The sequence below is a fragment of the Vigna unguiculata genome, chromosome 1, assembly GCF_004118075.2.
Source record: "Vigna unguiculata cultivar IT97K-499-35 chromosome 1, ASM411807v1, whole genome shotgun sequence".
In the NCBI taxonomy this organism is placed as follows: domain Eukaryota; kingdom Viridiplantae; phylum Streptophyta; class Magnoliopsida; order Fabales; family Fabaceae; genus Vigna; species Vigna unguiculata.
In genome coordinates this window covers 24,946,014-24,961,209 of record NC_040279.1, presented here as the reverse complement: position 1 = coordinate 24,961,209, position 15,196 = coordinate 24,946,014, and the positions used below count along the sequence as shown (strand labels likewise).

At 31.9% G+C, this 15,196-nt stretch overlaps 1 protein-coding gene across 1 annotated transcript; it reads left to right on the top strand.

The window, feature by feature from the left end:
- Positions 1 to 7,397: 7,397 nt before the first annotated feature.
- Positions 7,398 to 11,111, top strand: LOC114164718 (binding partner of ACD11 1). The gene is made up of 8 exons (XM_028049469.1): positions 7,398 to 7,646; positions 7,757 to 7,860; positions 8,355 to 8,430; positions 8,998 to 9,069; positions 9,150 to 9,215; positions 9,614 to 9,954; positions 10,207 to 10,330; positions 10,660 to 11,111. Exons 1-8 carry the CDS (start codon positions 7,632 to 7,634, stop codon positions 10,681 to 10,683), a joined length of 822 nt encoding a protein of 273 aa, XP_027905270.1. The 5' UTR covers positions 7,398 to 7,631; the 3' UTR covers positions 10,684 to 11,111.
- Positions 11,112 to 15,196: the final 4,085 nt, after the last annotated feature.

Here is a 15,196-nt window from a genome sequence, read left to right as displayed (position 1 = left end):
AGAGAATATTTATAATCTAAAAGCTTTAATTTTTAGTGCATTTTAGACAACATTTTTATAAATTAGCCCACATTTTTTACAACCAACATTTATATAAATGTTGCTTAAGATGGTTTTTAAGCCACGTATAAAAAAATGTTTCCTTTACTATGTTTAGACATCATTTATATACCCCTGGTCTCGTTTAGTTTTGTCTAAAGTCATTTTTGTTGTAATGATCGAAAAGTTAAGCAAGTTAAATCAATCTTAAATGTGTATTAAATGTACCAACAACTTTTCAATGGACTTTGATTAGGAGTAGCCTAATAATGACTCAATTTCTCCTAATCATGTTTATGACCTTACTTAGCATAATTCATTCTCATAATTAGGCAATTTTGGTTTGAGATTGATCGATCTGTTCAGCTACCAAGGTAATGATTTAGACGTTGAAGTCTAAATCAAGTTATTATACGACTATCACTAACTGTTATTGTGCAGTTACATGATGATTATAGGTTTAATTAGTCAGATGATATTTACTTTCATTTAGATGTGTGAGTTTAGTACCTGCTCGTAAAAAGGTGTCAATTGAGTCCCAACTTTTGAAAAGATGTCTCAATTAGGTCCTTTTCAACAAAAAATTATTACCACCATTAACGGTATTGATATTTAAAATGACTTACAAAATTAAGTATTGATATTTATATTAAGATTTAGTGGTAAAATGTTAGAATTATGGTGCTTGATTTAGTCCCACATCGCTTAGAATAGTGAGATGTGGTTCTCTATTTTACTATATAAGAGACTCTGTGTAAAGCTTTAAGACACACCAAAGATACAAATACTTCCTAGTGTAGTCGTGGACGTAGGCATACACATTGTAGCCGAACCACGTTAAATTCTCTGTGTCTATTTTTCTCTCCTTTATTCTTTCCTTTATTGCCTTGTTCCTAACAATTGGTATCAAGAGCCATTTTTCTTAGTATGCTCTGTGGTTGCAGCATTGTCTAATCTTCCACATCAGAAAAGATTTGGTTTCTATTTTTCTTCTTGGGGATCTCAGTTTAGAGAAGTAGTGGGAGCTTTGGTCAAAGGCAGCAGGAGCTTTGGTCAAAAGCCGCAGCAGGAGCTTTGGTCAAAAGCCGCAGCAGGAGCTTTCGTCAAAGCAGCAAGAGCAATGGCATTGGAAGAAGGGAAGGTGAGGATTGAGAAGTTTGATGGCAGTGACTTCGGGTTCTGGAAGATGCAGATAGAGGACTACCTGTATCAGAAGAAGTTGTATCTACCCTTAACAGGGCAGAAGCCAACTGACATGGAGCAGGCGGAATGGGATTTGTTAGATCGACAGACACTCGGTGTGATCCGATTGACATTAGCCAAGAATGTTGCGTTCAATATCATGAACGAGAACACAACCGTAGATTTGATGAAGGCATTGTCAAATATGTATGAGAAGCCATCTGCAGCCAATAAAGTGTATTTGATTCGCAGACTAGTCAACCTAAAAATGGGTGAAGGTAACTCGATTACTAATCATATTAGTGAATTCAATACAATTATTGCGCAGTTGACATCAGTGCATATAACATTTGATGATGAGGTGAAAGCATTAATTTTATTATCATCTCTTCCGGAAAGTTGGAGTGCAACTGTTACTGCAGTTAGTAATTCTGCAAGTAATAGTAAGTTGAAGCTTGATAACATCCGTGACTTGATCTTAAGCGAAGATGTTCGCAGGAAAAGTTCAGGGGAATCTTCCAGTTCTAGTTCCAGTTCAGCATTGAGTACTGAAACTAGAGGAAGAAGTAGCCAGAAAGGTCGTAATCAAGGCCGAGGCAGATCAAAGTCTAGAGAGAAATCAAAACCAAAATACCGGAATGATATCACTTGTTGGAATTGTCAGAAAAGGGGTCACTTTACAAATCAATGTAAGGCTCCAAGGAAGAACAACAACAACAAGAGGCAAGATAGTGATCAATCAACAAATGCAGCAACTGATGAAATTGAAGATGCACTATTATGTAGTCTAGATAGTTCTATTGATTCATGGATTATGGACTCAGGTGCGTCATTTCATACTACACCTTCTTTAGAACTATTATCTAACTATGTTCCAGGAAAGTTTGGGAAGGTCTACCTTGCAGATGGAAAATCTCTTGATATTATAGGAAGAGGTGATATCAATATCAGAACCTCTAATGGAAGTGTGTGGACTTTGAAGAATGTCAGACATATTCCAGCCTTAAAGAGAAACTTAATATCTATAGGGCAGTTGGATGATGAGGGGCATTACACCACCTTTGGAGATGGACACTGGAAAGTAATGAAAGGTAATCTTATTGTTGCTCGTGGAAAGAAGCGAGGATCTCTTTACATGATTGCAGATGAGGATATGATATCAGTTGCAGAAGTTGGCAACAGTTCCTCTTTGTGGCATCAGAGACTTGGGCATATGAGTGAGAAAGGAATGAAGCTCATGGTCTCAAAAGGTAAAATACCTAACTTGAAGCATGTTGACGTTGGACCTTGCGAACATTGTATCTTTGGAAAGCAAAAAAAGGTTAGCTTCTCCAAAACAAGTAAGTCGTCTAAAGTTGAAAGACTAGCACTAGTGCATACAGATGTTTGGGGGCCAGCTCCAGTGAAATCTCTTGGAGGTTCACAGTATTACGTAACCTTCATTGATGACTCTACAAGAAAGGTATGGGTTTATTTTCTTAAAAATAAATCTGATGTGTTTTCTGTGTTTAAAAGGTGGAAACAGGAGGTTAAGACTCAAACAGGTTTAAAGATTAAATGTTTGAAGTCTGATAATGGTGGAGAATATGACAGTAATCAATTCAAGGAGTTTTGTTCAGAGAATGGGATCAGAATGATCAAGACGGTTCCAGGAACACCAGAACAAAACGGTGTGGTAGAAAGAATGAATAGAACCTTGAATGAGAGAGCAAGATGTATGAGAATCCAGTCAGGATTACCCAAGGTATTTTGGGCAGATGCAATAAGCACAACAACCTATCTCATAAACAGAGGACCATCAGTTCCTTTAGGCTATCAGTTACCTGAAGAAGTATGGTCTGGAAATGAGGTAAACCTTTCACATCTGAAAGTTTTTGGTTGTGCTTCATATATTTTGTTGAACTCTAATAGTAGAGATAAATTGGACCCTAAGGCAAAGCGATGCTATTTCATTGGCTATGGATCTGACATGTATGGCTACAGGTTTTGGGATGACCAAAACAAGAAAATTATCAGAAGTAGAAATGTTACTTTTAATGAAAACATGTTCTATAAGGACAGGACTGCAGAATTTGCAAATGCAAATAAAAGGCCAGAGCAGGTATCATTAGAAGAAGTTTCAGAAAGTGATGTAGCCAACAGAAGGCAGAATACAGAAGTAGAGCCTGAGTCAGAGCCCGAGTCAGAGTTTGGGTCAGAACCTGAACAGATAGTAGAGTCAGTAACTCCTGAATTACCGACTAGAAGGTCTAGCAGAACCATTGTAGCACCACAAAGGTACTCCCCTTCATTGCATTACTTGTTGTTGACTGATGCTGGTGAGCCAGAGCATTTTGCTGAGGCTATGCAGGGAGGTGAATCTATTAAGTGGGAGCTAGCAATGGAAGATGAGATAAAGTCTCTTCAGAAGAATAAGACATGGTCTTTAACCAAGCTTCCAGAAGGAAAGAAGGTTTTGCAAAACAGGTGGGTCTATCGGTTAAAAGAAGAACCAGATGGCAGCAAACGATATAAGGCCAGACTCGTAGTGAAAGGGTTCCAACAGAGACAAGGAATTGACTTCACAGAAATTTTCTCTCCTGTTGTCAAGATGACTACCATCAGAGTTATCTTGAGTATAGTAGCTGCAGAAAATCTTCATCTGGAGCAGTTAGATGTGAAAACTACATTCCTACATGGAGATCTTGAGGAAGAAATCTTTATGGCACAACCAAAAGGTTTTGAAGTACAAGGCAAAGAGAATCTTGTATGCAAGCTTCATAAAAGTTTGTATGGGTTGAAACAAGCACCGCGACAATGGTATAAGAAGTTTAATGAGTTTATGAGAAACTCAGGATTTCACAGATGTGAAGATCATTGTTGTTATGTGAAGAAATATGTTGATAGTTATATCATTCTTGCCTTGTATGTTGATGACATGTTGATTGCTGGTGCTAATATGACAGAAATTGACAGGTTGAAGAAACAATTGTCAGAAAATTTTGAAATGAAGGATCTTGGTCCAGCCAAGCAAATTCTTGGTATGAGAATTTCCAGGGATAGATCTAAAGGTATTCTAAATTTATCCCAGGAAAAATATATTGAAAAATTGCTTAGCAGGTTCAATGTTGGAAATGCTAAAACCAGGAATACACCTTTGGGAACTCACTTAAAGTTCTCAAAAAGGCAATCTTCTGAGACAGAGGAAGAAGAAAATCACATGTCTAAAGTGCCATATGCATCTGCAGTAGGGAGCTTGATGTATGCTATGGTTTGCACCAGACCTGATATAGCACATGCAGTGGGAGTTGTGAGCAGGTTTCTATCCAATCCCGGAAAGGAGCATTGGGAAGGCGTGAAGTGGATATTGAGATATTTGAAGGGCACTTCAAAAATGCATTTGTCCTTTAAAAGAAGTAATCTCACTTTACAGGGGTTTTCTGATGCAGATTTAGGAGGTGATTTGGATGGTAGAGAGAGCACAACAGGTTATATTTTTACGTTGGGTGGCACAGCTATCAGTTGGAAGTCCAAACTTCAAGGAAGAGTCTCCCTTTCAACCACTGAAGCTGAATATATAGCTATCTCAGAAACAGCAAAAGAGATGATATGGTTGAAGAATCTTCTAAAAGAATTAGGAAAAGGGCAAGATGAACCTTCATTGTTCAGTGACAGTCAAAGTGCCATTTGTCTTGCTAAAAATCCAATTCTTCACTCCAGATGCAAACACATTGAATTGAAGTATCATTTTATCAGAAACTTGATAAATGATGGAGATTTGATTTTGTTGAAGATTCCAGGTGCAGAGAATCCAGCTGATATGTTGACCAAGACTGTCACAACAACTAAGTTGAGGCTTTGCATTGCCTCAACTGGCTTTCGAGAAAATTGATAATGAAGGCACTACACTAGGTGGTAATGTAAATCAAACCCCAAGTGGGAGAATTGTTAGAATTATGGTGCTTGATTTAGTCCCACATCGCTTAGAATAGTGAGATGTGGTTCTCTATTTTACTATATAAGAGACTCTGTGTAAAGCTTTAAGACACACCAAAAATACAAATACTTCCTAGTGTAGTCGTGGACGTAGGCATACACATTGTAGCCGAACCACGTTAAATTCTCTGTGTCTATTTTTCTCTCCTTTATTCTTTCCTTTATTGCCTTGTTCCTAACATAAAAGTCACCAATTAAGTTAACGACTTTAGTAATTTTTGTCTGGAAGGGACCTGATTAAGACACTTTTTCAAAAATTGAGACTATATTGACACATTTTTTAAAACAGGTACAAAATTGACACAAAAATAGATACCATGTGACTGAAATGTACTATCTCTGCCTAAATGACACCCGTTCAGTTCTACCAGGATTCATGTACATACCGCTCATAAACTATTTATGAATATTAACATGTAATTACTATACTAATTATGAAATTTGAATTCTTTATTAAATAATATTTTTAAAATTCAATAAAATGACAGAAAAAAAATACAGTAGAAAATCTAAATTCATTAATTATGTTATTTCATATCAAACTTTACCATTGTAAAATTTCACTTAAGAAACATTAAAAGGGTGTTGTTATTAAACATAAACATAGTTTTGATGTGTATTATGAATGGTCCCTAGATAAGGACATTGATGGTTGCATTCTATCTTAATAGTTACAGTTGTTGTAATTGGCTATAGTGGCGTGTTATTGCAATGATTTAATGGTGTTGGTTATTTGGTGAATAAGCAGCCACTTGGTGAACACATTCCTTCTCTTATTTATTATTAGTTGGAAATTTTGTGTTCATAATAAATTCGATCAAATCCAATCACACATGCTATATTTTAAAAAAAATCTAATATCCATACTTTATTTTTTACCAAAATTACTTTATTAGTGTTTTAGAGTATCTATTAAAGCTTGAGACGGAGAGGTTATAATTTATTTATTTTTTTCATGTTTGTTAACATTCATGTAATTTTTTTTTATGTTGTAAAAGTCTTGTAAAATTATATTTAATAATAATTTTCTTATAAATTATCAAGAAAAAAAATAGCTTTAGAAAAAAGTTTTATTCTTCTAATTTAAGATTTTATTTAAAATTTCAGACAAGATTGCGGATCTTATACTTTTATATTATGTTAACTTCTATTAAAAAAAAAAACTCGTAAGACTATATCTCAAATTTTTGTCTAATTACATTTGAAATGAATTAAACGTGTTTTTTGATATAATATTTTTGGAAAATAGTTTTTCGGTATAATAAACATTAAACATTTTTTTTACTATAATAAGAAAAAAAATTAAGTTTTAGTACAACAATTTTAATTATGTTAAATTTATTTAAATTTTGTAATATTTTAGATAGTTCAACACGTGTTTAGTCTTTATGTGTATTTATTAAAGTGAACATTAACTTAATATGTAATTAACTTTGAAAACCTTTCAACTTAATAAATATATGTAATAATTATTTAATATTAGAATATCTATTTAATTACCTTAACTATCAACTAAATTCAAATAAAATTAACATAATACAATTTTTGTATTGAAGCAGTAATTTATTTTCCATTATACGAAAAGTAAAATATATAATATTTATTATATTAAACGATATTTACCTTCATATTTATAATTTAATTAAAAATGCTACTTAGAATTAGTTCATACAAGGAATATTATAGATTATAGTAGTACTTTCAATTTAAATTTCATAGATATATAACTATTTCAAAAGGCCATCACATTTAATATTATTTACCTATTCTTTTAAGAATTTTGACAAAATCTTTCTTCTTGAGATTTTTTAGTCCATTAACCAGAAAATAACTTACACATAATAAAAGCCCTACAAATTATTTAAAATTTTACCCAATTTAGATGGTTTATTGCTTTATTGATAATCGCGTTCCCGTATTACAACGGAAAGGTTAACAAATAAGCCAACATATACTTTTTTTATTAGAAGAATCTTCACATGACTTTATTCCAAAATTTTAAGAATAAATAGTTTAAGCAGTTATAATATAATTTTTTCGTCATTTAATTATAAGTTATTATGCACTGTAAAGTTATGTGTCCGCATAATAATAGTTATTTTAGAAATAATGTGAAATTACATAGAAATTAACTTTTGTGTTAGTAATAAAAAAAGTTAATGGGCAAAACTTTAGAGGGACAATTGTGGAATTTACGTGAGAATCACTGCATTGTTCTTTCTGGTCTTTACGAGGTACCTGGGACATGATTACATTCTAAACATCACACATTCTCTGTAATTTCTTTCTCTTTCTCTCTGTGTTCTTCTTCAACACAACTCTGTTCTCTTCGGTGGCACAAAACCACTCCCGAGAACTTAACACGCGCCACCCTTTTCTCTCTCTTCCCCAACTCTGCTCTCTGTACAGAAACAGCTTCAGCTGTGTAAATCGCAATGCAGGCAACTGAGGTAACAAGCTCTTACTTCTTCTTCGAATTCAAAATCCCGTCTTTTCACCCTTTTCTTGTTGGAATTGGTGCATTATTTGATTTTCTGTTTCTGGGTGTTGATTATTGCAGACGAGGACTGTTCAAGTTAAGCAGCTTTCAGATCTAGCTGGTGAGAGAGAGATTCACGAGTTCTTCTCCTTTTCTGGAGAAATTGAGCATGTTGAGATCCTCAGGTGGGTAGTTTTTGTACCGATATTTTTTTGCCTCTTCTTCGTTGCTTGAATTGGGTTTCTGCTAGTTGTAATCCTCCCTACTGGTGATTGAAGGGTGCTCAGAAAGGCAAAAGAAAGGGGGAAGGGGTTGGAAAATTCAGAGAAGAAATCATGGGGTGCTCTTAGTTTTGATTTTAATGATATAAAACCGTATTAATTAAAGGAAAATAAAACAAAGGACAGGTAAGGTATAATTTTTTAATTAATTAAGCTGATAGGGTAAACTGTGCTGTCGAAGTGCATTAATCTTCTGTTGTCTTTTTTTACCTTATCTTAGTCTAAAGCAAAGTAATTGAAGATAAACTCAAAGTATTCTTCTACTTTAGGATTTGAACTCTTCTTGTGTATTCAAAGTTCATTCAATTATTGAACTTACGATTTCTTTTTTTCCGAGTCAGCTGAAAGAAGTCAAATCTGTATTATGATAGCTTATTGTGTTGTCTGTTTTATTGCAGTGAAGATGGAAAATCAAAAACTGCATATGTGACATTTAAAGATCCCAAAGCACTTGAAATTGCATTATTGTTATCGGTAATGCCACTTTTCCTTTTACGACATTGTTGGAGCTATGGTAGATTATCGAGTTGGATTTGTAATCATGGTAGGTACTAGGTATTGTGTACTGGATGTGACGGATGGTTGAAAGGGATCACTTTCATATAATGCAGCTCACTTAAGAAATGGAAGGAGACTGATTCTAGAAGGAGATCTTAAATTAAAATCCTTTAGAATCAACATACCATTTTATAGCTTATGTTAAAGAAGATTGCAAGCATATGGAAGTTGTTGTGTTGTATTTTTAAACTTTTAGTAGCTGTTTTGCTAGCATCACGGCATTTTCATTTGAAAACACAGATATGTTGAACATTAAAATTACGAATGACAGAGCCTAACCATTTTTTACATTAGAAAGGTCTGTATTTTCTTAGCAATGTCTATTTGGATATCTCTATGAATTAAGTCAATTCCTCTCTGGCCTGTTTTCATATAGCACCATAACATTTTGGTCTTGATGTTAAATTTTGGGAAGATATAAATCTTATATATGCCTTTGCAGTTTTTGGCTTGTGCGAGTAAAAAATTTGTTCTTTTTCTCAGGGAGCAACAATAGTGGACCAAGTTGTGAGGATAACTCCAGCTGATAACTATGTACCAAATCATGAGATGCAGGTAAGAAATCCAAGAACTATAATATCATATATGCACTAATTGACATAAAATTTAGTGCTTATCAGAAGCAATTTATGCAGGAAGAAAGGGTGGTAGAAAATTCTATAAACTTTGCTCCTTCTGAAAATGTCTCCACAGATATTGAGGTAAATCCAGAAACCTGATTAAGATTTTGCATAATCTTTTTCTCCCAATGGATTTTTCTTCATTGGCATTTGGAGTAGACTAAAAAGTCGTATTGAATTTATTTATATTATACCCAGCGCTTTGTTAGTTCATTGGAGTGTGTTTTGGATATACCAGATTACTGGACTTTGCATTCTGAAACTAGTGAAGAAAGTCCCTGTCATGATATTTTGTTTGTTGCAAGTTACCTCAATTGCATCTAAATATTGAGGCTTCTTCCAATGTGTCAATCTTGCATCTTTTACTTGTAATCTTCAGAGGATCATTCCATTAATTTTGTAGCTCGGCAATAATTACTAGAGCTGTTCACGGTTTTCTCTGATTGAGTTCACGGTCTGCTATATTATACCTCTTTCAGGAAGGGAAAGCCAGCCCCACCAATAGAAGAATCTACCTTACCAAAGCACAAGATGCAGTTACAAGTATGCTGGCAAAAGGTTCAGCAATAAGGCAGGATGCTGTGAACAAAGCTAAAGCATTTGATGAAAAGCACCAATTGACTGCCAATGCATCTGCAAAGGTCATTTCTTTTGACAAGAAAGTTGGACTAACTGAGAAATGGACAGTAGGCATTGCTGCAGTGAATCAGAAAGTCAAATCTGTGGATCAGAGGCTTCATGTTTCAGATAAAACAATGGCAGCAATAATTGCAGCGGAGAGGAAGCTGAATGACACTGGATCAGCTGTCAAAACAAGCAGGTATGGTTGAATATGGTGCATGATCTCCATTTCTGCTCTTGGATTTCTCCATGAAATTTTGATGAGTTTGTGGTGAGATCCAAACAAGAAATACAAAGTGTAGTAAAATTTAGAAATTTCTTTAGTTGCTACATGTATTAACAACTACAGGTTGGAGGAAAATGAGAAATATGCATGATGTTCCTTGAGTGTTGTTTGGATGTGATAATAAGGTAGATATACTTGTTAATGGATTGTCTTTGTCTGGTGCAGATATGTGACTGCTGGAACAGCATGGTTAAATGGTGCTTTTAGCAAGGTGGCAAAGGCTGGACACGTTGCAAGTTCTAAAACTAGAGAAAAATTTAACTTGGCTGTCTCAAACTTGACAACAAAGGTTTGATATGCTCTTGCAATATTAGTAATAAAGATAAAAGAAATTTTAAGCACTAAACTTGGACATAGTTCTGTAAGTATTTGTGATATTGTTTTCCAGACATAATTCAAGTTATATCTTGATAATTATGTTAATTATTAATTCAAATTTTTATCATATAGATTATCGAGGTGAAACTTCGTAATTGGAGAACCATTTGAGAAACACTTGAAAAACCGGAACTAACCTTTGTCAAATTTTAAAGCTATAATTTTTCTTTTGTTAAGGAAAATGAATAATGAGCAGAAGATAATATATTTTTAATATCATGGCTTTATTCATTGATGCAGGAACCGTCGGTGGCTGCTGCATAGGCCAGAATTCTGGTAATGAAGTCACTTCATCAGGTCTTTCAGAACGTGTTTTTCAAACTATTTGAGCATTCACTGCTTTCTTTCTGTCCTTCAACAGTTAGATGCAAGTGGCAAGTGCGGTGATTCATTTTCAATCCTATTTTTTGTATTCTTTTCTCAATCTGGTGTTCTGGTTGTTGCTTATATGTAATTTTTAGCATTGGTAATTTTGGCTTTCTCTATTTCTTTTTGTGAAAAGGAAATTATAGGTGTGTTGTGCAACTGTGTTTCCTATGTCAAAAAAATAGTTTTGCATGTATAACTTGGTTCAAAGATTTACGTGGGAAATTACCAACATGCAGACTACAGAATTTTCCATTGCTTTGCTGATGCAATTTATGAAAATTGTAAAGAACTATCACTATATTGTATTGGCCCAGTTGTTCTAATTTTTGTGTTTGTTTCAAAATGCAACATCTTATCATGGATGAAAAGTAACAAGCATGGTCAAGACCATGCTCTGATAATAACAATCATTAGGATCAACGCAGGCGTAATAATGGACATTGCTGCCCTCCACTTTTGACTAATATGATGGCCTTCTTGTCGGCTGATGAAAGGGTCCTTAGCATACAGACAAATCTTTTTAAAATAATAGTTTTTTTCAAAACTTGTTTTTGAATTTGTACAATCATCAAACGTTGTTTCACGTGCCATCTATGTTCTCATTTTTATCTCTTGTCAAAGGTCTTTCTCTGTCATTATCTCTAATAAGAATTATAAAATATTTCTTTACACATGGTAGGTTGCATTTGGATGCTCAAAAGTGTTCACATTCTCTCAAATCAAAAAATCTTGCGCTCGGAACTTAGATTGACTGCATATTACTGAGCAAGATTAGTTACTTAATGAGTCTTTTTTTAGAGGTAAAATATATCTTTTGAAAGTTTTTGTATGATATTTGTGTTAGAGATTCAAGTATGAGATTAAGTCTTAAATTGGTTAAAATTGATAAAGTAAAGCATAATGAAGACTTATAGATTGGTTAAAATTAAGAATAAAGACTCATAAACTTATTGTTTTAAGATTTTTAGTTGAAAGTGGTGTTAATGATTTATGTGATTGGGTTCAAGTTTTATTGGTGTTGTATTTTTCTATTTGAACCTTTTCTATAAACCTAACAATTTGGATCCTGTAGTTTTTTTTTTTGTTGAGCATATAAGTTTTTCTGTTTAAGCTTGTTTGTTACCAACCCTTAGTCAAATGAATAATTTTCTTTTCAAAATTCAGTTCTACTTTTTGTAGCATTTGTCTAATATTTAAAAGATGGTTCTTATGTTCTCACTTTTGTTCGGTTCAGAAGTTCCAAATTCATTGCTTCATTTGGCAGAGTTGGTTCATTTAATGTATAATAACCATTACCTATTGCAGTACAAATTCCCTTTATTCTATTCATCGACATCCTTAAAAAAACTACAAAATAATGTATTTGCTCTTTCTGTTATACACAGAGGAATCATGATTAAAAAGTTGAGTTGGGTAATTTAGTTAAGCATAATGAAGTGTGCAAGCCTATTTTGAAAGACAACACTTCTTTTAGATATCTGTTTTTCATTTCTTGTACATTTTTTAAGAAAGAAAATTGATATTTATTCCAATAACTTTACCAACATTTAAATTAAATATAAAAATTCATATTAATATTAGAAAATTTGAGATTTTATAATAAACTAACTATAGTAAAATATATTTTGACTTTGTAAGCATTAAAAGAACTTAAAATTATTATATAATAACAATTTAAACTTAACTATTTGATTTTTTTTTATTTAAGAGAAATGGTTCGGCACACTAGATAAGAGACGCCAAAAAATGGACAAGTGGGTTGAATTACTTAATTAACCTAGTCATTTTTTAAATCTCACCCACTCATTAATAAAAGAAGCTATTTTCTTGAGCTGTTTCACTGTGGTTATTGTTCTCATGACTAACATAGTTGTCATCACCACTTAGTCATTGAATTTAAAAATTATGACTACCATTACCATTAATGTCTAAGTCATGACCACATTTATAAATATCACCTATTTTTTTACCACCACCACTAGAAATGTTTGTCACCATTGATATATTTTAAATATTTAATTTTTGTTAGATAAATCTTATAGAGATTTGATGAAGTAAGAAAAGTTGGGTTAAATAGAGTATATACAAACTTTTTGTAGAATGATTTGGAAAACCACCTATCACATAGCTAGTCTAATAGATAACTTTTGTGGGGACATAAACTATTCTAAAAGCAACTTCATAAGTGCTTACATAAAGGAGTGACGGAATTTGGACTAAAAATGTAGGAGTCAAATTAGATTTGTTATATATAATTTTTCTTTAGAAAAAAAACTCTTCATTTTTTCTCTTCATTTCCTTTTCTTAAAACAAACACACATAATAGTAAAATTCAAAAAAATACTATCATTCACTATTATATCATGCTATTATATCATGATACCAAACCATGAATACCATTGTAGATAAGTCATTCGTATCTCATCAATTTGATTTGGTGGTATTGTCAAATTTGATGTCGTTTTTTCCAGATCACGTTCCAATGAATTTTTAAATTCATGATATGTAACTCTGAGAACTTTAGAGATTTGTTTTTTATTGTCTTAAATTCTTGGTTCTTATTAAATTTCTCAAGTTAACGTAAATGCATTTTTTTTATCTTTATCACAAACCTTCCTCTTTGAAAAAAAAAGAATCAATTTTTTTACTTTTTATCATAATTTTTCTAATATAAATTTATCACCTCTCACTTATTTAGAAAAAATAAAATTTATATTCACAAATCACAATTATCACAATGCAAAACATAACAAAACTCATACTACTTTAATTAAATAAGTAATATTATATAAATTCAAAACTTAAAAAAAATTACCATAAGTAGCGAAAAACACAAAATCCCTAAATTTTATAATTAAGGGTTATAATAATTTAGGAAAAATTATAATTAGGGTTCATACCAATTTCATAAAAGAATCCCTAAAATCATAATTAGGGTTTATATTAATTTGGGATAAACTTAATTTGAAAGAAACATCCTAAAAAGAATCATAAACTAACATACATAAATCATAATAAGATACTAACCTTGATTTGTGAGAGATCATGCAAAAATGTATACACAATCTCAATCTATGTGTTTCCAACCTCTATTTCTCAATTTATCTCTTTGTATTTATCTTTTTTCACAGACTTTCATGATAATTTACATGGTGGAAAGATCTTATAGTCAGAAAAAAAAAACCTAATCTCTTTTATAAATTAATGTCTCCATTAAAATTTTTTATTTATCTTTTATTATAATTTTCCATAATATAATCTTAATATAAATAATATATAATATAATTTTAAAAAATATATAAATATAGGTAAAAAAAATTAAAAAAAAAAATGGGGAGCCGTGGCTCCCCTATCATCACCTAGTTCCGTAAAGGAAGGCTTAAGCTAGGTAGTATAAACATGTAATAACAAGAGTAATGAACATTTATTTTATTTTATATTGGTTCACTTAAATTAACCTACATCTAATTTTCTTTTTCATGATAACCTCGAATGATTTCATAATAATTTCTTATATTAAAACACGTATTATTAATGCTACTTTTACATTTAACGAGTACATAAAGTCATTTATCTTCTTTCGAAACAATAATGTAAGAGATGTGATTCCATTTATAATCTATAATTCTAGTACATACATTTTATTTTTTTATATTCTTCATTTTTCTTAGGATATTCCCAATTCACCACTTAATTTCCGACGATCACACCTTGAAGTGTGAGTCTTTACCATATTCCAAACTTCTTTTCAAAATCTAAGTATTTTATCCACAAACAAAGTCGATTGTTGGATTCTTCAAGTGAATATAAAGGGGAAAAAGTCCACAGGTAATCAAAGAGACATAGATCCATAGATTGGTTGAGTCATGAGTCAACACATACAAGTGATGTAACAATACTTCTAATCCAAAATCTTAAAACAATACCTTTGTAGATATTTTTTTTTTATATATTACATTTAATTATGTTTTCGATCTTCATTTTGATTAGAAAATTTCAAAATGGTCTTTCAATTTTTATTTTTCTTAATTAGGTCCCAATTTTTGAAAAAATAATGTAATTTAATAATTTCTGTTAGTACTGTACCAACGACGTTAAAGATATGTCACGTGTTGATTCCTCCTTCTTTTTGTTTTTTTTAATTGTCTACGTGTCATGTGATAGTGACAGTATCATGTGTTAGTGTCAACGTCAAATGTCATTGCTTTAATCTCAATTACTTCTCTGTATTTGTTATTTTGATTCAATTTAGTCTCATTTTTTAAATAAAATAATTTTGTCTCTCTCCTGATAAAAACTTTAATTTTATATGATTGGAATACTGATATTTTTATTAAAATTGATATTTTATTAAACATTTGAAGAATTATTTTTAAACTAACTTTATTTAAAAGTATTTTTAATAAGA

Excerpts from the sequence above, each read along its gene's own strand:
- LOC114164718 (XM_028049469.1), top strand. Across the intron at positions 7,861-8,354 it reads GAGCATGTTGAGATCCTCAG|TGAAGATGGAAAATCAAAAA; the intron begins GTGGGTAGTTTT and ends GTTTTATTGCAG. Across the intron at positions 10,331-10,659 it reads TCTCAAACTTGACAACAAAG|GAACCGTCGGTGGCTGCTGC; the intron begins GTTTGATATGCT and ends TCATTGATGCAG.